We start from the raw sequence: 25545 nt of genomic DNA on the forward strand, positions 1-25545 counted from the left end.
AGAAAATACTCCTACCATTTCCAGATGAGCTTCTCAGTTAACTCCAATTCTAGAAGAAGGACATAAATGTACCTGATTAGGTCATGCTGAAATCCTGTGGCTCTACTGAACAGTATTTGTATGTATAAGAACTGGAACTGGGATCATCTTGTTGATCAAGAAATTACCATGTGGATTGGTTGTTTAACACGAAAGAACTGCAGGGGACTAAATTCATCCTTGCTTTCTTCTGCTTAACAGAAATGTTGTGACAAGAACTCTATCCAAAGTTCAGCAGTATGTGTAGTACCAGCTGTTTGATCAACAGAGGAACTGCATCTTCAGGGTTGCCCAGATCTCATGCCTTCAGTATTCAAGAAGTACAGGGACCCCTGGGGAGACAACTATAGTTGAGTAGGAATGTCTAATCTCCACTCAGGATTTGACCAAACTAATCTCTCCTCTTTGCTCTAGTTACTTGAAAAGTTATAGGCAAGGAAAACCTTGAAAAGAGAAAAGGAAAATCCCTTTCTGCCATACCTAACAAAACTAACCTTTACCAATGGCAGCCTTGTAACTAAAGCTAGCCCTGCATGAATGCAATACCCATTTGCACACATTGTTCCTCATTCAGATGGGTGGTGTGAGTAGAAGCATCTGTGGTGCAGAGATCAGTTCTAGCTGTATTGGAGTTGAGTTGTTAATGGACTTAGCTACACTAGACCCTTGGACAGTTTATGATTTCTCCTTGACAGGGGTGTTAATTTAATAGGAATAGTAATGTATAAGTTATTTAACATCCATGTGCTTTTTCGGTGTTGTACTGTATATCACATTTTACATCTGTTTTAAACAATCTAACTAGACTAATCCTTATTGTTCGTACATCTTAAATGAAACTTCCATACTTAATTGAAAGAAGACTCTCCCTAACACAGTGGATATATATAGTGGAACTTCCATTATTTAAATCTTGAATTTAATGTATTACAGCACGAACTATTTGAGAACAATGGGCAGTTTAAAGAACCTTAGGTCAGATTGCTAGGATAAAGAAATGAAAGAGATGAAAATAATAATTTTGTATTTAAGTTTTTGTACTGATTGCAAACGATCTTATTAAATAACTTTTTACAATGTTTCAGTATTTTAATTTATTTCAATATTCCAGAGATGCAATATCTGGCTAAAATCTTTAGGGGAAAAAAATAAAATGTCACAACATAGGTCAAGTCTTTGAAATGTGTTACTTGTGGTTTTTCTGTATATTATCCCCTGCACTTACTGGCTGCACTGCTTTGTTGTCACAAAGCTCATTTTGATTGCTCTCCCTGTATACAAATTGCAATCATGTAGGGAAGATTAGGGCTGCATTTATTGACCACAACAACTCTGCCTGGCCCCACACAGTGGAGTGCAAGTTCTGAAGAAAACAATTTACTCAATACATACATTCTTAACAGTACTTTAGGTGCCTAAAATCCCATGCAGGGAGTTTATGCATGTAGAAAAGATGGTCAGCAGGGAATGCAACTGGGAAAAAGGAGGAAGCAGCAGATAATGCTCAGTTTAGAACACACAAACAGGGCAAAAATATTAGTGAATATTTCAACAATTAACAAGGAAAAGATGCCAATTGTTATTGCATCTGCTGTGATAGAAATAGCAAATCAGTTATGCTGGAAAGTGTAGAAAAAGGCACATGTTTCTTCCCATGAAGCACCCATTCAGCAGCATTATTGGCCAACTAGATATGCAAAAAGGGTCCGTTCAAAGGGTTGAAGTGTTCCTACAACACAGTGCATTACTGGATTTGTTAAGGGTTATATCTAGTTATACCTGGCTTAATAAACCAAGTTAAATGACCCGTTTTTGATGTTCCTACAAGTCATTAACCCTTTCATCAAATAGTAAAATGTGTGGTGGGAATAGATCCATAGACTTAGATAGGGATGAATTGAGGACAAATTAATCACACTACCACGCTACTGAAATCAATGGGACGTAGATTAGTCATGACTAATCTTCAATCTTTTTTCAGTGGTAACTATTGCAACTAACTTGCAGTGTATTAAACATGTGAACAATATACAATAATCTGAGAGCAAGACCACACTGTTTTGTTCACTGGATATCTACACCTATCAGGAAGCTTATCCTGCATAGGCTTCATAAGAATGTAAGAATTGTTTTAGATTGGCCCCAAAGCCCAGCATTCTTCAAGCATTCAGGTCAATGTATGAAAAACTGACATTGAGCAAAGAAGGCAGTTAGACTTGTATTCCTCCCAATTGCCATCAATTCAACTGGCAGGTCTGGAATTCTGGCATTTGCTTCATCTGATTGCTTTTCTCCACCCAGGGTTCCTGTTAGTGTGACTAGTTGTATTTACACTGATGCCAACATACAACCTTCCTTCCAATCTGCTAGCTGAACATGTGGAAGTAGGGAGGAGTAAGTTGGCAGAGTCCGTTTTTGTAGGATGCATCTTCCTGAAGAAGGCTTCCATCTAGTTCTGCATTCATCTTTCATCTTAGCCAAAGAAATATTCTTGAGAACTGCCCAAGAAAGTGTCCCTTACAACCTATTGTTCCCGTACTTCAGCAATTGGTATTGGGAGCTATGCTGCCTCCAATAAAGGCATAACAACACATACAGTTATATGAGTTGATAACCTTTTCATCTAAGGTGATCACTACTACTTGTGGTAGTGAATTCTATAGTTTAATTACATATGGGATAAAGAACATTTTATCTGTTCTAAATCTCCCAGTACTGTATATAGTTTCATGGGTCCACTCTTACTTCTCAGAGGGAAAATACATCTTTCAAGCATTTTCACTATCCCACACATCATTTTATACACTTTATTGCTTTGTTTCTCAAACTTAAAAATCTCTGATGTTATTGCATTGAGTGGTTAATAATTTTGATTGACTTTTCCTGCGTTTTTCCAACTCTACAATGCAATCTGTACTCACAATTCCAAGTGTGGTTGCACCTGCTGTTGAATAAAGGTGTACTATCAAAAGCATTATTTTTTATTCCTTTCTTAATGGCCTCTAGTATAAGAATTTTTTTCATAGCAGTTACCCTTCTGTCAGCAGACATCTGTCTATGAGCAGAGCTGGAAATATTCTTGATCCTGGGGATAAAGCCCTACTCCCTGGTTATCATGTAAAACCACCTTCTTGGTCCTAAAGATAAGTCTGCATCCATCCTGTATTGTCAAACATGCCCCTTGTCTTTAAGTCATCTACCTGGAATAACTCTTATATGCAATTTTCAGAAAGGGTCAAGATGGGAACAACACTAGGTTTCAAAATTGCTTTGGCTTTCAGCACATAAATAGGAAGATGTTGTCAAACCTGTGCTGCCAAAATGAGAAAACATGTATGATACTGTATATGGCAAAGATCAGATACTTGAAGATTGTTGACATCTTTTTAGAGGCCTAGATGGGAAAATGACTCATGAGCCTTATTTTCAATGTTATATCTATATAATTATGCATCTTGGAATGGTGACTGAAAGGAAGACATTGGAAGTTCTTCTTAAAGCAAGTAGCATCAGCTTAATACAAGTAGATGAGGCTTTGCATACCGGTCCCTTATTTCATAGCCTGCCTGCATCATCCTTTGCTCTCCCAAATCTCCCCAATTGGCATGCATGAGTGCAGCTCTTTGAATAAGCTGAGCTCATATTTTACCAGGGTCCCAGTCTGTGTGGAGAATTCTACCTGAATTCAAGCAAATGAGAGTACAACTTCCCTTTCAGACTACCAGGCTGGAGGTCAGAGAGATAAGCAGAATGGGAAGGCTAAAGAAATGGAACTCATTTACACTCTAGCCTTTGGGCACACATTCAAGGCATCTAAAAAAAGAGCTACATAATCAACTTAGCAATTTTCTTTTCTAAAAATGTATTCAAACTTTGCATTCCCCCTTACTTCAGTGTTAAACAATCAACTCTGTTAAAACTGCTGCATGTTGAATACCAAAACGTTGTCATTCCCCTTCCCCTGCTTTTAACAGTACTCTGACATACAAAATACAGGCTGGGAAACTTTTTCCATCGTTCTTATTTCCATACCAAAAAAAGCTTTGTAACAAAAGTTTCAGGGAATCAGTTTTCTGTTATTAGGCAAAAGAACAAACCAGTTAAGGGCTAACTATCTTAATAATTGTGATGGAGACATATAAGGTGCAACAGAGGTTCTGAAATTGTGATCCAATCTATGGGCTCAATTTTGAAGGTCCACATAGTAGAAAGATTGCAAAACAACTGAAAATGTCTGTACCATATCTTGCAGTATACTGATGCAATGGAAACTAAGGCCCTCTTGATCTGTGGAAGACAATCTAAAAAGCCACAGCACCTATGATATTCATAAAATGGCATTCACGTAGGCTGTAATGTCTGCTCCCTAAAAATTACCAATTAAAATGATCCTTCCAAGGAGGAAAAAGCTTGAAACTGAATGACCAGCCTTACGTTATTTACTTACTTACTTTTGAGCACACAAAACATTGCTCAAATTGTGCTGAACTGGTACGCTGAGCTCCTCTCAACAGTGGGAGGAGACTTTTAGACCAACCTGTTTTTTCATGTTACAGTATAGTATTTATTATTTTTACATGTAACATAGTAGATCCGGCCTGCAAATGCCAAGATGACCACTAGGTGGCAGGAACACCCTTTTTGAAATAATTATTGTTCAATGAACAGAAATCAATCTTTCGGAGAGGACAAATTCTTCAATTCTTAAAAAGGTAGGCAGAAACAGAAATCTGGTTAGTACACAAAGTAACTTTATTGAAATAGAAGAATCAAATTTTGCTCTGGGCATGGTGATTATTTAATATTCTTGAAGTGAGGAAATGAAAAAGAACGTATTTCATCAGGCATAAATCAGTTGTGAAAAGAAAAATAACTATTTATTACCAAGAGGGGGAAAAATCCAAAGATCTTATTAAAGCTATTTTTCTAACTTAAGATTTACAAAATAGGAGTCAATTTTCATTCTTTTTAAAATTTCTATTTTAAATAGCATGAAATTGCTTTATTTTATTGTGATGAAAATAGCGAGGTATCATTTATTGTTGTATCTTATTAAACATATTTTAAAAATGCTTTTTAAAAAAAATAATAATTTGTGCAAAAACCTGTAATGCTAATTTTAATTTTGTTAATTCAAAACAAAACTGTTTTGATTACTACCAAAACCCACTTTGCTATAATGGCTGTAACCAGAATGAGGATATTTCTTCATAATTACACAAAGAATATCATAATATTATGGGATAGTATGCAATATGTATTCATGTGTGGAATGCTCATTCCTGGTAGCCTATCAATCATATTATTAGCAGTGTAAATGCATTTAAGCTATACTGACCTGCACAGTATTTCAAAAAGGCAATGAACACAAGTATATATTTTAACATATTTATTGTAACAAAAATAAGTCTCTTTCATGTTAAACTACTATTTTACACAAATAATAACAACAAGCTTCAAAAGTTGCCTTCAGATATAAAAACAAAACAGAGTTGAAAGCCATTTAACAGCATAAATGTTATTCCCAACGTATTTTCAGAAAGCAGAAATGGTTACTTTAACTGTTAAGAAAGTTAAGGCGGCTTTGGGGAATACAAACAGCAAATATTTAATGCAACAGAAATTTAATAATTATACTTATTATCTCCAAACTAGAACATCACATTTCAGGATAATCAAAATTAATGTTAGTAAAAAGAAGCCTCATGCTAGTGAGGAGTTCAAGGGTATAAATCTGAACAACTTTTTCCAGTCTCACATATATTCTACTAAATTATCAAATAAATTAAGAAAATGTGAAGCTACTTTCAAAAAGAGTGCAACTAAACCTATATCCTTAGTTCAGTTTTCTGATTGGGCAACGTCAGAAGACTTTAATATGAAAATATCTAGACGATAACAAAAGTTAACCTTTCAAGTAGTACTGCGAGATGATACACAAGATTACAGTTGTATACAGCAATACAGTTAATATAAAATATGGAATGTAGCTGAATCCAAGTGGCACTAGGAAAGAGAGAAGGACCATCTCATGGCCATATCTGAATGTGGGCAGAATTAACTCTTTCACTGTTAAGAAGTGTGTACAAGTGGGAAATGCAGCAAGTCTTGTTTGTGATGCATGATGTACCAGCTGAAATTTCCTTTTCTTAACAATGTTTAGTCTTGTTTTGCATCAATCCTGAGACCAAAGTCCTCTACGTGTAGAATTTACACAGCAGAATGAAAATACAAATAGACCTCAACAAAGCAGGCCTGGTGCAATAGACACTGAGCAGTGCTCTTCTTGAAAGACAAACCCAGTCTATTTAATCAGCTGCCCTAATGATAGCAACCCTTCATTATATACATGTAGCTTTAACGAAGTACAGTATTCATTTGTAAATCTGCAAAGTACCTCTATATCAGGAACAAACATTTATTGTTTTTAACACACTTTCATAGTAATGCCAGGTACAAGTCAGGGTAGAATAAAGATACATTTGGAGTAAGTTTCCATGCATTTCTTTACTTAGTATAAAGAACCTGTTTTGGCCTTAGCCTATCTTGGACAAACATGCTGGAAATCTTATCGATCAATAGGCCAGCAAGGTGACATCCAAATGTGAATGTGCAGCCACCATTATGTTTCCCCCTCCACACACACATTAACACACCTCATTGACTCATTCACACATGTCCATTCTTACATGACAGAGATGCCTCAAAAAAGCCTCCACTGCTACCAATATTTCAAATTAGCCTAATTACTGATTTTCTAAAAGGGATTGGAACACCTCCTCAGCAGCAACTCTATCTCAAAAATATTGTCCAGGCCCCACACAGCAAAGAATCTTTAAAACAGACCACAAAGGAGATACTTGAAAGCCTTGAAAGGAAAAGGAACAGTTATTATGTCCAATCTGGTGCTACTTAAAAATAAAAATTTTCCTGTTGACTGGGACAACAGGTAGGCAAGTGGTTGGAGAGAATCAAAGCCTTTGGAGAGGAGGTTCGGCCTTCTAAAATTGGATTGAGATTCCCTGTGTCTATACTATAGGACCAAAGTTATTCAAATCATTTAAATTATTTATTTTTAATAGGAAAAAAAGGAATCAACCATGTAAAACATAAAACTATATGGTTGTGTGCTGTCAACTAAGTGGCTTTCCAATATTTAGGGCCATAATGTCTGGAATCCCTGAGTCTTGTCCATGCTGATTGGCGTTTATGGGAATTGTAGGTCAATGTATTGAGAACACATCCCACTGTCTACCTCAATATCCCCAGATGTTTCAAAGAAACAAGTCGTCTGTAGTATCTTATTGAGCACAATTAACAAGTTAAGAAATTATGTTTTCTAAAGAAATAAGTATTAAATTAGAGAAGTGAGGGTAAAACTAATGCCAAAGAAACTCAACAATTTAGGAAGATTGTTTTACTAAGAAAAATCTACTGTCATCTTTGATTTAAGAGATTTTGGACCACTTTAATTTGTAAACCAAAGGATATCAAACAATTTTGATGGAAATATCATAGAAGCATAACATTTGCCACTTAAGGTAAGAAAGTCAGATAGGAATTTATTACCCCCTTAGCTTAGATTTTCCCTTAAATACTGATTGTTTCTGAAAAATGAGTATGCCCAGTCCACTCTAGGGATTCCACTTTTACTAGCTCTCTGTTGTGACTTTGACAATAGTCCAACAGCGACCTTAATGTTATAGGCAAAAATTGAGATAGAAGGAAATACAGTATGAGGCAAAAAATGGACTGAAATATTTGGAGTAAACAGTTTTGAAAGCATCCTAAACAAGACTCAAGAGTGACCTTCTACAGTATGCGGTATTTTAAGCAGGGGTGTCCACCAGGGGAGGGTGGGAGGAGGAATAAAACACAGTTTACATTCATGCAATTGCACTGCATATGAAAAAAAGGCTGGGGGAACTTTTATCATATAATTATGGCCACTATCATGACTTTTTTTTATCTTCCCTGCAGATGTCTCTGATTTAAGCATCTATTGCAACATCTTGAACACATATGAATTAATTCAAGACAGTTTTATAATTGCAAGATGCAGGAAACTCAGAGCAGAGTAACTGCTTTAGTTTCACTTTACTGTTCCATCATCTATTATTAACAAAAATACCATTACTCATGAGCCATTTTCTGTATTATATTTATCACTGTTCTGTACTTATCACTGTGTCCCTTTAACCATGCACACATTGCCTTACTGAAATAGTCATTGTTTGCAGTCTCATTTTAAGCAAGATTTTAAAAAAAATGATATGCATTTCCAGCACCCTGTCATGGAGCCCAGGTGTCTCACTATTTTTTTTAGCACTTCATTTTTTTTCACCCATGATTGAAACTGAACTGAACTGAATATAGATAGGACATTCTATATTGTTGTATTAATAACATTTTATCCTGACCTCTAACGTATCTGCAATGTGCCATCATGTGGGAAATGGTAAACAGAAAACTAAGAGGAAATAACAGTTTCTTGTTAAATGTACACTTAGCCAACATTTTTCCATTATTAAATTAACATGCATGTATAACTTGACTGTGATAGTTGCTTCCTGGCAAAATATTAATATTTAAGGCAGAGACATTTTTAGAAGGTATGTGGGATATGGCTTTTTAAAAAATACTTTGGCAATTACTATTAATACTTCAAATATTTTAAAAAATAGTTCCGATAAAAATATCCCTTCAGTCTTACGAAAAGTAGTGATAGTTCTTTAATTTTGTTCTTCTGTGAGACTGATCACAATTTGATGATCTATAAGTTCCTTCAAAAGTCTTTGCTCTGCAACAATGTCATGGTATTCATTCTGCAAAGAACCAAAAGGAAAATACAAAACTCAGAACTAAAGGCATAAAAAGATGTAAATTAAACCCTAAATCAGGACTCCATAGGTTTTTTTTTAACTGGCCTTTGATACCACTGCTCCCACCTTTTAATAAAATGCTTCTGGGTGTTTTTTACAACATGCTTAGTTTTTGTTTTAATCTGATTAGTGAGTGGGGTATGGATGGTCTATGATTAAGCCATAGTTTGTTTCAAATCCCAAACTACAGTTTGAAACCATTTTTTTAATGGTTTACTGGCTGCAACTGTGCTTTAGTGCAGTATATGAACAGGGATGCAGACAGATAAGATCCCTGATTTATTCCTAGTTGGTTTTGGTGCCCTCCCCCCAGCTCTAAATAATCCACAGAACTGCAAGACAAAAACAGCTGAAGAGTCACAATTACCTTGCCTCTCTATGCAACTGAATCCAGCTTGCCTCACATAAATTAAACCATGGCTTAGCAAGTGTAAATGCAATGGCCAGATTCAGCACCTTAATTTGTGCTAACACTATGAAATAACTTGCTCCATAGTTTAATTTATGATAGATGGTTCTATCTCCTAAGCCTCCTTAGGCCTCTCCCAAAGCTGATCTGGGATATGAGATGCGGCCTTGCGGATTATTTCAAGGAAGGAGCGGATATCTAACATCACATCTCCTGCCTTGCAAAAATGCTTTCTGCTACTACAAGCTGCCATTTGATACAACCCAGTGAAAAGGAAATACACTGCAGACATAGAAAAGCTGGTAAGGAAAATAGCGTATTACCTTAATCATCAAAGACATGGTGTCATTACCAAAATAGTGCAAAGAGCTGCCTTGGTCCTGCAGGTTATACTTGAAGCCTGTCACATGAACTTCAGAACATACATCAAAAGCAAATGCAATGGCAATTAACCCTGTTGTAGGATGTTTGGGTTTCTAAAAAAAAAAAAAGGCATATTTGATTTGTGAACAGATTCACACATGCGAAAACCATGTTTGTATTTGGAAGAAGTATGGCAGTCTGTCCGTCTGCCTGTCTATCTGGTGTTGGTTACAGTACACCAAGGACTGGCAATCCTTTGATAGATGGAAATCATATTTCTTGAATTTTGGAGGCTGAGGCCAAAATAGGTAAGGTAACAATACTAAATAGATGGAGGCACATTATGCAGTGGGTTGACTGATTACCTATTTGGGGAGCTGGGGAGGGAGATTAGGTCTTTGCTTTTAATACACTTCAGTCTCTGACACCTACACAACATTTTTCATACAGTTATTTCAAAATGGCAGAAGACTTCAATTTGGTAACTGTGGGCGGGCCTCTGGAGGCTGCAAAAAAGGAGGAGCAAAGTGCTGCAGATCCTCCTCCCCTGTAGTACACAGGAGTAAATGCAGAGTTGTGCCTAAAACAGCTGCTTGTGTGGATGCCTCAGTGAGGTGCCATTGTTGGGTATTTCCCACTTTGGTGATGCCAATTGTTAGGCAGCATAGCTGGGATGCCTCTCAGAGAGGCTGCCTGGGTGCTGAGACCTTTCCCAACCCACCATCTCCTTCAAGTACCCCCAAAGGTTCTCCTGTGTGCTTTGTTGAGATCACTGCTGTCTGGCCTCTTTTGCACACCTGCCTGCCTGGTTATTGTTGCTGCAGTTTCCACTGCTCTTGCGCACCATGAAGGAGTTTGCTTGCTGATCTGTGGAGCGCTGCTGCTATTCTAGGTCCCCACAGTGTGTAACAAACTTTGCGGGATGCTCAGGCATTGCTATACTTCAGCAGCCTGGATACTCAGTGGCCTTTTCCTTTCGTTTCCCTGACCCCTCCGCTGGCTGTGGGCCTCATTCAGCCAGCTTCCCCAGCTTAATCTAATGAGATATGATAGTGAAGAAAAAGAGGGCTGAGGAGGAATGGAAAAAGAGGCACATTTTGGACTTCTGGTGGGGACATGGCGGACTAAGCAACTGTGCCCACAGGCTTAGTGGGCAGAACTGACAACGCGGCAATTTTTTTCAGCCTCAGGCAGGTTTTCCTGCAGCCCAGGAGTGTTCTCTGGATAAAGGAAAACACCCGGAATCACCCCATCTGTCCTCTGGATGGCTGCTTGCAGCCAGAAGATAGCAAACAGCGTTTCATGTTTGACTGGTAAGAGTTAGCAGGGAATTCTTTTTTAAGTTTTGGAATTCGTTTTCCTTCCAAATATAGAGGAGGACTGAGAGTAAACAATTGTCTTCCTATTATTATTTTGATATTAAATCTGAAGATATTAGCATTTTCCTACATGTTGAATCCGCTGATTTAAACCTTCAGCTTTCTGTTTCTACTTTCCGTTGGGAACTGTCTGCTTATCTCACTTTCACTTTGTGTAAACAGACTTCGGAACTTTTCCGTATCTTCGACTTTTGCTGGTTAAGCTCCTAAGAGGTGCCATAATCTATTGCATGAGACATGGAGGAATTTAAAAAGATTTTTTCTGACTTCCATTTTAAACAGATCTTTTCTAACTCCTATCAAGTCTTTATATAAGACATTTAGGACATTGTGGAAAATATGAGCTCTAAAATGGGTCATCTGGTTGGGGATGTAGTGGATGAAACTGAGGAATTCAACAGTGACAGAAATGTTCCTTCTAAGAATGAGATTGGGATTTCTGTTGAGATGCTGGTTGAAGAATGGATAGAGTTGGAGAAATTTAATGGAGAGAGGGATCTGCAAGCAATTAAATAAAACTGTCTTTCTGGTGAAATGCCATGAAAAAGAAGGGGGCATTGTGTATGGGAGATTTTCTGAAGAGAAGTTGGAATTTTTGAGGGGGGCAGTTGGGCTGTTTGATTTTTTCAAGAGAAAAGTTCTATGCACATTGTGAGGATACGTAAATGCTTTGGTTTATTTTGAAGTGGGATAAGGGTTAAAGAATGTTTCTAGATCACTTTTAGGGTTTGACTGATGTTATTTGTTTTTAAGGATATGGGTTAAGATTATTAGGGTATAAAAATGTTTATTTGGATGGTTTTAAAAATTTGATTTAAGGTCATTGTTTTGAATTGCCTTTCTTTTTGGGTTTATCAAGATTATTAAAACCGTTGTATTATTTAGTATAATGGCAGACAATTTATGTGCTTTTTAGTTTGATTTTTATTATAGTAGACAGAAATGTATAGAGTAGTAGTAGGAAGGCAATAAATAAGTGTTATTTGGGGGGGAAGTTGTTTAGGAGGTTTCTATGAATTTTTTTTTCTTTAATATAAGGAGAGGGAATATCTGTACTTAGTGATTTTTATAACATGCTAAAGGGGAATGATTTATAGAAATAATGTGATTTTGGTTTAATATAGAGTAAGAGATTATGGAAATTTTTTGCATATCCTTGCTGTTAAAAGTTGGAAGTCATTATCTTTCTGTAATGTTGAAAAAGGTGTTCTCTTGTGTTTTCACCTTTTTAGTTTTTGTTTTTTTGTAGTTTGTTTTTTTGTAGCTTTTATCTTTGTCTTAAAACTTAATAAAATTATTTTAACATAAAAAATATATATATTCAAATCTCAAATCAGCAGATTATGAAGCCAAGCCCAGTTATTTTTCATTCGCTCAGGACCTTTCCAGGGAAGAATCATATCGTATCATACCTCACCTGGGCCGCAAAAATTGGATGACCACTAGATCTTACCAAAGGATTTGGTTGAATAATCCAGGTTGTCTGGATTTTTTGCAGAATTTTCTTTAATATGTGAGAAAAATGCACTATTTATTATACCAATAGTCCCACTTCTGTGCTCAATTCTGGGACAGTGACACATTGGAACAACTTTAGAAGACGGGTATCAAGATGGAAACCAAATGAGGGTTAACCCATGAGAAATGGTTAAAGGACTTGGGTAGATTAAGCCTACAGAAGAGGCAACTAAGGGCAGATATAGCAATCTTTAGGTATTTCAAGGGTTGTGGCACAAAAAAGGGAATGGGCATTCTCTATTACTTCAGAACTAATATGTAAATTATTAGGACACAGATTCAAGCTAGACTTCAGAAAGAACTTCCTGACTTAGGAGCTATCAACCAGTAGAAGCTTGCCACATGGTAAATCCTACTTTGTTTGGATGTCTTCAAACAGAGGTCAGATGGTCATCTATCAGAAATGCTAGTGGATTCTGCACTAAGCAGGATCTTGAACTAGGTAACCTATTATTCTAAGGATCACAAGCTCACTAATGACTGTGGGAAAGCACTAAGATTATCTGCCTGTTCTAAATGACCTGTAACCATCAGTTATCTTTTTTCTGTCAAGCAGAATAAAGATAACTGAATTTGTTTTAAGAGCTGGTTCAGAAAACTGAGTTCACATAAAGAATATTTTATTGGACAATAAATGGAACTAAAAATGTATGAAGTTGTTACTAAATAAGTATTTGTTAATATCAACCAAATTGATCCCTTTAAAGTTCAGTTCAGTTCTTTTATTCTACAGGAACCTCATTTAAAATGAAAACAATTATGTAAAATACATAAGCCAAATCAACATTTCAAAATACAAATATGCATATACCCTTATATACAACAAACTCCTATTAAAAAGAAAATATTTGAACATTCTTTGTTGCTACATAACATGCTTTCATAAGACTAACAAAAATGGCAGGAAGAACTTAAGTATACATTAACAAACTTTATTCCAATTAATACATTTCAGAAAATTTCTTTCTCAAGAATACTATGAATAATATCTGTTTTTATGTAGGAGGGAAAAATGCATGTTTACTTCTCAGATATAACACATAATTTGACAACACATACTTTAACTACAGCAAAACATTTCATTTTAAACAACAGCAAGGGAAAGCAAGTGATTGCTTTATTCTGACACTTTTCTTTAAACCAGAATTTTTCAAACTGGGTTCTGCAGAACCTAGTCTTCCAGGAGAATTTAGTGGGATTGTGTGGGAGACTATTCACTCAAACACAGCCAATTTTCTATCACTAGAGCTTTTCAGGGATTCTTTTTTTTAAACAGATTTTGCAGCCTGAAAATGTTTGAAACCCCTCTGCTTTAAAGATTAAAAGCTGTGAGTAAGCCAATGAGGTGTAGGAGTCTGAGCATCAACAAGGAATCCAAGGTTAAAATATCCTGAACCAATAACCCACTTTCCTTCAGCTTACCCGATTTCTCAAGGTTAAGAGGAAAGGGGGAAAACAAGATAATGTCTGCTATTCCGAACTTCTGGGAGGAAAAAGCAATACAATATAGAAATATAGTCACTAATGTCATAATTTTGATGTAATAGGAAATCTACAAGAAGCTTGTGATTCAGTATTTCCAATTACAATTTCCTAGCCAGCATTATTTAAATGGTCACAGTAAAATACTTACTTCTCGTTTGGGGAATTTTCTGGGGAAATGAAGCAATTCATATGCTGTTCTTTTAGTAATGAATGGATCAAGGATTCTGATTTGGTCAGGCTTATAAATTATCTTCGCTGGTGGTTTCTTCCAGAAGACATCAGTTCTCTGTGGAACAAAGAGCTTACCTTTAACATGTTAAACCTGTACTTCCATAACACAGAGGCAAATGACTACATGTCTCACTATAAAGGAAGGAAATATCATACTAACTTGTTCTAAAAAAGACGCTGTAGTCATAAAAGTATTTGTTTTCTGCTTCTCATATGTTTGAAAACATACCCCGATTGCATTAAGGAAATGAATGATAAATGAACTTTATAAACGGGATAACAAGTTAGCAAAATGATTTTTCATTAACCATAAGGCAGTGCTGACCAGAAAGGGAATGCTGTATCCTACAAAACTGAGAAAGAATCTCCAGACTTCTCAGAAAAGATGGTGACCTTCCCTAGAAGAGTATCATCTAGGCAATTAAAAGTGTCCTCCTATTTTGGCACAATTATAATTATTACTGGTAGAAATTGTTCAATCCTATTTGATGGACCTATTCCAAAATTCCAGAATGCCCCCATATAATCTAGAATGCTCCAAAGTTAGTTTAACTTAGTGTCTCACTTTAAAGCAACTTTTTGAAAAAGACAGTTCTATTCTTTTGCTTGACGTGAAAAAATATAAATGGCTGTAACTTTCTTGTTTGTCAGAACAGGATGACAGATGAAGCAAGGCATTGGTGTCTGCACGAGGGGATGAGGGCAAGTGACAAAATGTGCATGATAAATCATGACAGAAACCTCATGGCTTACCACCCTTCCTAAATACAGTGGAGAAAGTTGTTGGGGATAAAAATAGAAGTACAAAAAATTATTTCCTTTATATAAAAGTAAGTCAGTCATTAAATCAAGTCAGTTAGTGAGAATTCATGGAGTTTTTAAAATGTCACCACCACGTGTGCCTAAACAGCTTTTGGCAATACATGCCAAGTCTGCATGCCCATCCACTACCAGATTGTGAGGGATAGGGCCTTAATACAGACAGACCTGGTGTTTACCATCAAAAGCCTGAGGCCAAGGCCACTGGCAGCATTCTCATCTGGACCCAGGAATGAGGTGGCCAGGCTAAAAACAGAAACAGCCATCAAATTGGCAGTTTTCCCCTGAATGGGGAAGCCCAGTATCTCCTACAAGCCATTACAATTGGGATATTTCTGCCTCTAAATCCCACTAATTAAACTTAATTAATTGAACCATTAATTAATTAATTAAACCATTAAACTCAGCTGTAGTAACTGCTTCTACACATCAGTTATACAACAGGATGCTTGTGATATGGCACTGCCACTCACAGTGGCATTCCATACAGCCCAATCAATCAACTTCTCCCAATCACTCTTCTACAACCCACCATACCCCATCTAGAAATCCATCTTGGAATGGATACTGGCAGGATGCACCATCTACCAGTGATGCCCCTGCATCTTGTGCTCTCACCACAAGTGGTGGCTCAATTCAGACACTTTTGTCTCTCACAGAAAACTGCTGCTCCCCATCAACTCAAAACCACCCAGGCAATTCCAGTCCTTGAACAACCAGGCCCCCTAGGTCTCTTCTAGCACCAGCCAGGGCACCCCAGCCCAACACTGTGATTCTCCTTTTAAACAGATTTGGGGGCAGGAGGAACCAACCTCACATCTGAACACAGCTTCTCAAAGTCACCTAGGTGAGCAGTCTCCACCACCTGGTCTCATTCTACCCCACCAGACACTAAGAAGAACAGAGCCCTAGCTGCTGTTGGCTCTTCTCTCTTCTTCCTTTGTTCCCATGGCTTTAGTGTGGGCCAAATAAGATCTAAATACATTTCTTCCAATAATACCTTCTAACACCAGGAACATCAAAAGTACCCTAAACACCAGGAATTCAGGGGACCTCATCCATGGGACAAATCCTCTAGAGGCCACCAATCCATTCTGACTTCTCAGGCTCACCCCCTTCTGCTGATTGGGTGAACTCACTAAAATGGGACTTAGCCTCAGGATAGGCCCCCTCAAACTCGAGTCTGATGAATCACCAATCTTCTTCCTTGTTCCTGCTTGCCCTCTAAACCCCCACCATCACTCTGTGAGGCTACTCCTTAAAGAGATATAACACCATTCTGCCAGCTCCAACAAATCCATTCCAGTATCAAAATTATCCTCAGTCCGAATCTTTGGATTTCCAAAAATTTATTTCTAGCAACATTATTTCTAATGTAACTCACAATCTACCACAAAGGGAGTTTATCAATATCTGAAGTAGCCTGCTTCCAATAGAGGCAAGAAAGAGGACTTTTAAGCAGTCTGCTCAAATTTTCTGAAGTCTGTTTATTATTATTAGATTTATATCCTGTCTTTATTTTATTCAACTCAAAGCTGTGTAAATAATATTCCCACTTATTTTTCCCGTAACAACAACTCTGCAAGGTGGGTTGGGTTGGGAGTTAGTGACAGGCCCATAATCCACCCAGCCAGCTGTTTGGCCTAACAGAGGACTAGAACTCATGGTCTCCCAATTTCTAGTCCAGCAACTTACCCACTACACCAAACTGGTTTTTCAAAGTTACTTTGCCTATCAACAAAATCCAGTCATTTTTTTCTTCTTCCCCCCACCTTTTTAAAAATAATACTCTTAAATTGTAAGCGGATTCTTTATAATATTAATTAATTTAGACTACGTGGTTCATCACTATTTGATTTGGAGAAGGGGGAATACCATTACCATTATGAGATTTTTATCCCGCCTTTTTAAAAAAATATTTGGTCAACTCAAGGACACATTATCACTATTATACAGCATACGTTTAACTCAGTGGTTTCCTCTATGCAGACAGTGTGTTTCATTGATGCAGGAAGCTAACTCCAGATGAAAGAAATAACTGAAATGAAAAAATCTGAACTTGCTGGCAAATGTATAGGCATATAGTCACTTTGCATGATTTCTGCTAGTCAAAGGGAAGGTCAAAGATATATTCCATAGTGAAGTACCAAAGAGATCATCCTCACTTAGGACAATTTCCCATGGCTGTACACAGCAGTGTATAACTGTATACTGCATTTAACATAGCTACGTGTTCTTGCAATTTAAGCATAAGAACAAGCCAATCCTGTAATCATGCAATTAACATTCCTAGCCAGTATTCAGCGCAAAGCACTGTGCTGCTGTATGATAAAGAGAAGCAGGAGAAATTCAGACACACACACATCCCACAGAACTTACTGATAAACTGTGGCCACTTAATAAATCTGAAAGCCATTTTAAGTCAGGGGGCTTGAAGACAACAAGAACAGCAGTTGTGTTAGGATCATAGTGAACTGGATCTGAAAACACTGACTCTGGATAGAACAGTCGGAATGTTGTCCTCCTTCCAACATCATCTTCATAGCCTACAACAGGCCCATTATTCATTCTATTGAGGAAAAATATTTTTATTCATGGTTATGAAAAACCCCACTTTTATTTGCTGAAATACAACTTCAAGACAGTGTATTTGGAAGCAGAATTTGCTCTAATATTGGTTATGGCTGCATAGTATGCAGACTTAACCTGGCAATACACAATAGATGCAGTAAGACAACAGATAACATTCGATTTAAGCAATATTAGGTTAGATGCTTTAACTTAGTTGTTGGAATCTTTTGTTGCAATTATTCAGGAGCACCTTCCTTTGGGAGAAATCTGTTGAAGGACACAGGAAAACCCACAATCCCACTCTTATTTCAACATCACCTACTCTCTCTTTCTTTGTCTTCCTGCCAACCAGACTGCTAGAAGAGCGAAAGACTACCTTTGCCAGAAGTCAAAACTGACAACTTGCATAAGGCTTTTGAAATGAAGCAAAAAATTGCATGGAATCAGACTGAAGGATGCATATGACCCGAAGGATACAAGTCACCCATCCTTGATTTAGTTTCTATTTGCTTTCAGAAGAGTCAATGTGCAGATGAAGTTCTTCTGCAGAGGTTTTTCAGAGGTATGTAAACTATTCTGGCTTGCTTACTGGTCCCAAGGCCATTCCCTTTAAAATAGAAAAATATAGATCCAACACCAAATCTATAACCCAAATACATCTTCCTAGGGAAAACATTGCACGAGCTCAGCTATATGGCATCAAATTAAGCAAGTAAATTATTCAGGGAAACTAAACTGTCAGCCCAGTCATAAAACAGCAGAAGGCCAAGGAATGCTGACAGGCTGAAAAAAGATACTAGAAGGTAAACAGAGGTCTAGGAAAGAAGGACAGTATAAGTAACTCCCTTAAAACAAACTATGTTCATGAAATACTGCTTCCTTGTTCTTTCAAAGCCCCTATTGTTTATGTAGTCCTGTCCCATTTTCTCACATCCTATTTGCCTCACTGATCTCTCTAGATATAGGATGTGCTATTTCCAATCAAATGCTTTGCTGTCCAATCAAATATCTTGCTGCTGTACGTATCATATACATATCATATGTATACTCTCATTTACATAAGTCTATAGAGGGACTGTAACCCCTCCTCTCTTTAGGCTTTTCTATTATGCCTCTGGTACTGAAGTCTATCAATAAACCAATCTGGGCTTCAATGTAATTGTACTCTGATCGCCACTTTAAATGTAACCCTGAGAAAAATTCTCCTATGCTATGAAGGAAGAGAATGCTGAAATTTCTACTCTGCTTCGTAAAAGAAAAAAGAGTCATCCTTCTTAAAAATGCAACAAGCACTAATCTAATAATGGAGCAAGCACTAGAGTAATAATATGCAAATGAGCAAACAGTTCAAGAATGGGTATGTATATTCTTCCTAAATATACAGGTAGTCCTCGCTTAATGACTACAACTAGGACCAGCAACTCCACCACTAAGCAACACGGTTATTAAGTGACACATCACATGACTGCGACTTGTGATTTTACTGCCAGCTTCTCCACTGACTCGGCTTGTCAGAAGCCAGCTATGAAGTGTGCAAATGGTAATCATGTGACTGCGGGATGCTGCAATCGCTGTAAATGCCTGCCAGTTGCAAAGCACCCAAATGGTAATCACATGACCACAGGGTCACTGCAATGGTCATAACTGTAAGGACCAGTCGTTAGTTTTTCAGCGCCACTGTAACATCAAACGGTCACTAAACAGGGGAGTCATTAAGCGATGTCTACCTGTAATTTGCTCCTTATCATTTTACCATCACCTTTTTTGTGGAAAAATGGGGACCTCTGCAAACAAATTATTGTACTGCAGATGTAAGGCATTTTATAAAAATGCCTTTAGGGTTAGAGATCTTTCAGCCTAACCTTGTGTGAAGCCCTTAGAAATACATATTATGTTTGAGGCTGGTGCTTTGCTTGCAGTCTTTTAAAAAATTAAAAAATATTAAAAGAACAATAACAAAAGGTGGGGCAAGAAGGAGCAACCTAGGATGTCACCAAACATATATGGATTACATTTAAAAGGAAACATTCTGCTATAGCATAATAAAGCATCAGTTCTTAACCCAGCCATGAATTTATTACACAGCATGACATTACAGGTAGTCCTTGCTTAATGTATAGAACTGGGACCAGCAACTCCATCGCTAAGCAGCATGGTCATTAAGCGAGGCATCAAATGACCGCAACAGGTTTACAACCTCACTTCCACTGAGGTCATTAAGCGAATCACTCAGTCGTTAAGTGAGACATCACATGACTTCAACTTGTGATTTTACTGCTGGCTTCTCCATTGACTCTGCTTGTTGGAAGCTGACTGTGAAGCATACAAATGGCGATCACATGACTGTGGAGATGCTGCGACAGTTGTAAATGCAAGGACCAGTCATAAAGTTACTTTTTCAGAGTCAGCGTAACTTTGGTCACTAAACAGGGCAGTTGTTAAGTGAGGTCTACCTGTATGCATGCCACTATGCCATAACTTCAGTATGCCATTTTCCGCCTCTTTTCCTCATAATTATAGTGGGCCATATAAATACCCACTAATGAAGCTAATGACAGAACACTTGGTTTCACAACCAAAAGTTTGTTTACCTAATTATCACATCATAAGAATCAATTTTCTGACCCAGACTCTTGTTTCGAAGGATTCCTCCATTGCCAACGACGATACATCTTTTACAGGATGGGCTGCTGAATGGTAAGAGTACACCTGATTAAAGCATTACAGGATAAATCTGTCTTTACAAAGAGAAGGGGAAAGTTAAACATAATCCACTTAAAACATTATTAGCATCAGTGTTCAAATCCAGACACCCTGATGATGAGGAAGGAGACAAAGGGATCATCTCTAAATTTTAAGGACAGAAAATCAACCAGTCTGTTGCTGCAGATAAAGTCTATTGGATTTGAAATGGGCTTTTAAGCAGGAGGGAGAGCTCCCCCAAAAAACATCCCTCCTGACAGTTTCTCTCCCACAAGCACAGTTTCTGAAGCTATTTTTCAGTTCATCTACAGCAAAAAGGAAATGGTAAAAAGATAAAGGGCACTTCGTTCGAGCCACACAAGATGTGCAATAACAAGATGATGTGATATCCATTTTATTTCATTTTAGATTTTTGCTTCTCAGTGGATAAAGATGACAAGTAAAAATCTGCTGCTTGTCAAGCTACATTTTCATGTCACTTAATTCAGAGAAAGAGAGGGAGAGAGAAGGAAGATGTATTATATAAGAAAGACCTCCAAAGAAAAGAGGAGTCTATAGCTTCGAAAAGCCCCTACTGGCTTCCTAAGTAGCTTTCAATTATAATCTCATTTAGGTTTCACTGATCACACTATCAACTCAAGAGCTGTCAAAAGTATCAAAACAATTAATTCTTCTGCTCATGAAAGAAATTCCGCAATTAGAACTCTATTAAGAAATACAGAAAGCAGTATTACATCATAAGATGCATCGGTTTTCTCACACACTCTCTAACATCAGATAAAAGATATCATAAATACCCTCACCTGTCATCTTCCTGGAACAGCTCACAGTTTTCCAGTTTTGAAAGTGCTAGTTCAAAATAGAATTCTGTAACACAAACGTTTCATTTAAAAAAAGAACCAGCACTTTATTGTCCCAACAAAATTCAACATAATTGATTTGAGTATAATTTGTTGTTGCTGTTAAGCTAAAGTGCATGCAGAACAGAGCTCTGTGCAAGAATTTTCTTTTGGATTTCTAGAGCTAACAAAAAATAAACCCACTTTAATCCAGGTGCCTGCATGAACATGGCTTGAGAAGGCCTAAGCAACACATTCAACGATCAGGAATGTGATGCTGAGGCAATTCCCTATGTGTCATATAAAAGACCTGTCTAGGAGCAGAATAATCTCTATTTACAAAGATATTTAATTATATTCCTAAATACATAATCACAACTAGACTGAGCTTGTTCTAAACATTTTGTCCCCTTCACAACAAGTTTCATCTGCTGCTCTAATATTTATAGTAAAAACATTTGCTATAGAACTGCAAAAGCTGCCCCAAAGACATGCAAGTTTTCAGCACTGAGGTAACGGTCTTGTTCAGATACATATGACTTTATGCCCAGTATATACAGATAGAGGAAGGCCTTACCCGATATCACAAATGAAGGGAGTACAGGAAATCAGATTCTGGATTTTGTAATTTTACTGCCAAAGCATATCCTTAATTTTATATCATTCTAACTCTAAGCAGCAACTCTTCTGAAAACACTATACCATTTAATAAAAATGAAATGCACATCTTTCTTAATTGAACCTTAACTATATGCTGCTCACTCCAACACTTACCTGCATTCTTTATTCCATAAGGTAGTTCAAACTCATTACTTCCACGGATTGCAGCTATGTCAAAAAAATTAGTTTTGCACAAGAAAGGATAGAAATCATCCAACCTAAAGAGAAGGGAAAAATACCTATTTTTATTTGTGTAGTCATTTTACCCTCTGTTTTTCAGACATCCTATTTCTTACCAATTAAATTGTTCATTTAATATAATTAAACAACCAAAAAGGCAAATAGCAATTGCAATAGATAATTGGCACACATAACATATAAATAAATATACTGAAATAACAATAACAAAATTAAGGTTTTCTGTAAGAACACATACACATTTTTAAAATATTTTTTTATCCTGCCTTTATTATTTTTATAAATAACTCAAGGCAGGGAACATACCTAATACTCCTTCCTCCTCCCATTTTCCCCACAACAACAACCCTGTGAAATGAGTTGGGCTGAAAGAGAGTGACTGGCCCAAAGTCACCCAGCCAGCTTTCATGCCTTAGGCAGGCCTAAAACTCACAAGCTCCTGGTTTCTAGCCTGGAGTCTTAACCACTGGACTAAACTGGCTTTTTTTTAAAGAGCTCTATTTTAAAGAGGTCTATTCCAGAAATATAGGGTGACAGTTGATAAGGCCGTATCTCTGGTATCCACATCCTCTAATGAAACTTCAGAGTAAGATGACAGGGCTCCCTAAGTTGACTGATCTCAGTATAATAAAGCAGTCCCTCACATAGACATTTGAATGTGCATATTTAAAATCCCAGGCCAAAGTTGAAATGTAGTCCTTAAAACAGAAAAAAGAAAGTTGGGGGAAGCCTCCATTGCTAATCAGACAAAAGTCATACCAGTCCATCCTAAGGAAATAGCCTGTATATCAGAGACAAAGACTAACACAAGAGATTTCCATCAGAAATTTACTAAAAACAAGTCAAGATAACTTCAGAAAGGCATTAATTTTATTGTTTAGTTGATTGATTGAGCTGGGGCACCATATGTTGTTACTTCTGTAAAAGAATCTTGGAAAAATTTCCAGTACCCATGGTTCAAAAATCCCAGCATTTCTGGGTAGAACTAAACAGATAGTTGAAAAATCCTACTGAGTCCTGTATGATAGCTTCTCTATGGAGATTCAGGATAACATATTTTCAGTGCCCTCTATCTTCTAATCCTCTCTCCCCAGAAAGAGAGAGTCCAGAAGGACTAATGAAAGGTCTAGGACAGACTTTCTCAATTTTTTGACCCTGGAAATATTTTTTCAGACCTCAGGGAACCCCTGCACATTCAGGCTCAAATATAGGCCAGAAGTTACAAAATTATTATATTTGTTTCATGTAGGCCTGTATATATATATGCATTAACAGTGTTCTTAAACTAAAAATAAAGAATGAAACTTACCTCTTTAATGTCAAGTTGCCTGAATTTGAAATAATTTTTTAAATAAATTGTGATTCCCCCAGGGAACCCCTAGTGACCTCTTGCAGAACCCTAGGGTTCCATGGAACCCTGGTTGAGAAACCCTGGTCTAGGAGAATCAACAGAATCAGCCTTCACGGCGCTGTTCAGGTCAATTGTACAAATTAGGCATTCATTATCTCAGATTTCAAGACAAAGGGACTCATGCATGAAGCAAATGGGATGCCTTACACCTGTAAGCTGCTTGTCCACATCCTCAGGTGTACAATGTGAAATATATCCATAATAATCTAACCAGATGAGCTATTTTATCTCTGACCCTCTGATAACATATATACATCTATACACACTTTTGAATCAGTGTTGACTCATTATGACTGCCTGGACTAGTCTCTGCAGTTATCTTGGCAAGATCAGCAAGAAGGCAATGGCAAGTGGTTTGCCACTGCCTTCTTCCTATGGCTAAGAGAGAGTGACTTGCCCAAGGTCAGCTAGCTGGCTTTGTGCCTAAGGCAGGACTAGAATTCATGGGTTCCTGGTTTCTAGCCTGTACCTTAACCACTACACCAAACTAGCTCTCACAGTTTGGGTACAACTATAAAAAAGCTTTATGTCTATAAACTGAAGATGGACTCTTAGAACATTGTTGTTATATCAATAGTTATTGATATAACTATGTTGTTATATTGTTTGGGAAGTTGGTAACTTCTTGATAAGAAAATAAAAAACTGTTTTAGAGCAGAAACACCCAGTGTACAATGAAATAATTATTTCCCAAACAGTTTCCTAATTGATGCAAAGTAATAGGATACGAAGTCCATGGAGGCTTCAATATATATTAAGTAAATAACTACTACTTAAAGATAAATATATTCATTGAAAATGATGCTAAAATTGTGAACATTTATTTGGTTTTATTCATTAAAAAGTTGCAGTATTATGCCTCATCACAATATACCTTATGTTTGCAACAAGCAAATGTAATAATATATTATGATATGACCATGATAAAATAATATGCACAAAGATTTAGGATTGGGGGTAGAACTCAGAACTCAGACTATATCTGGGCATGTCTGGCTTCTTTAACTATTTAAGGAGTTGACCCAATGTATGCAGTTACCAGTATTGGTGGGTCTTTTTGCAGTGTTAGTCTCTCAGTATTAACACTTTTTTATTTCACAAAATTCAGTTGAAAAATCTTATTTAGAAACATACACTTCATCAGAGTTTTAATATATACCCCCGTACACATACCTAAGGTGACTAAATCAGGCTTCAAAACATCATAATGTTTTTGTCATTGCTTATTTGTCTTTATTAGCCTGCAAGGAACCCACATTTGAAATTACATTTCTAAACAGATGGTTTAGATACACCCTAATCAAGGAACTATTAACTCAGGCAATCAACCAAGCAGCAAACAATAGCCCAATCAACAAACTCCCAAGGAGAGAACCCCCACCAACAGAAGCAGGGCAAGCCACAGTATATAAACTGAGAGCAGGGCCTACTCCCTCTTTGCACTGAAGATGTTGCCTAGTCTGGCAATGAAACGTCTGCAAGAAAACAACAAGGCTCAGAGAGCACCAAGGACTCCACAGTTCAACCCTGAGCTACAAATATTCGCTTCGATCGGTAAACAGATGGTCCGTTCACTTTGAAGAAGAGTAGGCATTTTGTGGAAAAAGACATGTTGTTGTATCACTTATATAACATGGGGTCTCTTTTCCTCTTGAATTAGAATTTCTCCCTTGAAATTGATTCTCTACCACTGATACCATATTCTCTTTCTAGCCTATCAGCATGACTTTTGCTGTTGCTAACAAAACAATGGCAAAATTTGCCTACCAAGTCACCCTTTCCTATTTTTGATTTCACAGTGACTTGGCACATATTTGCACTTTAGGATTTCTTCCCTGCTTAAAAAGAAAAGCCTTTCTCACTTTATATAACCACTCTACAATTATGCACCTTATATTAGATCTGTATCTAATATATTGATTTTCCTATGGAAAATCAAATTCATTTAGAAATGAAACCTCTATAGATATTTCAATACAGTAGTAGCAATACAGACAATGAGATATGACACAACCACTTTAAGTAACATGAAGTAGAA

General features: G+C 37.1%; 1 protein-coding gene across 3 annotated transcripts in view; it reads right to left on the reverse strand.

Annotated features, from left to right (window-relative positions):
- Positions 1-5452: 5452 nt before the first annotated feature.
- Positions 5453-25545, reverse strand: part of ST3GAL6 (ST3 beta-galactoside alpha-2,3-sialyltransferase 6) — a 47870-nt gene continuing 27777 nt past the window's right edge. The window contains exons 4-10 of one of the 3 annotated variants that reach the window (XM_063305631.1): positions 22013-22116; positions 21203-21266; positions 20288-20383; positions 17505-17694; positions 14224-14361; positions 9654-9806; positions 5453-8864 (exon numbers count right to left, since the gene is read on the reverse strand). In XM_063305631.1, coding sequence (XP_063161701.1) covers positions 8772-8864; positions 9654-9806; positions 14224-14361; positions 17505-17694; positions 20288-20383; positions 21203-21266; positions 22013-22116 — 838 coding nt within the window. In that variant the 3' untranslated portion in view covers positions 5453-8771. Of the gene's footprint in view, positions 8865-9653; positions 9807-14223; positions 14362-17504; positions 17695-20287; positions 20387-21202; positions 21267-22012; positions 22124-25545 lie in introns of those variants that run through there. The other 2 variants (XM_063305630.1, XM_063305632.1) reach the window with 2 other exon arrangements.

The sequence above is a fragment of the Candoia aspera genome, chromosome 5 (assembly GCF_035149785.1).
Source record: "Candoia aspera isolate rCanAsp1 chromosome 5, rCanAsp1.hap2, whole genome shotgun sequence".
Lineage (NCBI taxonomy): Eukaryota > Metazoa > Chordata > Lepidosauria > Squamata > Boidae > Candoia > Candoia aspera.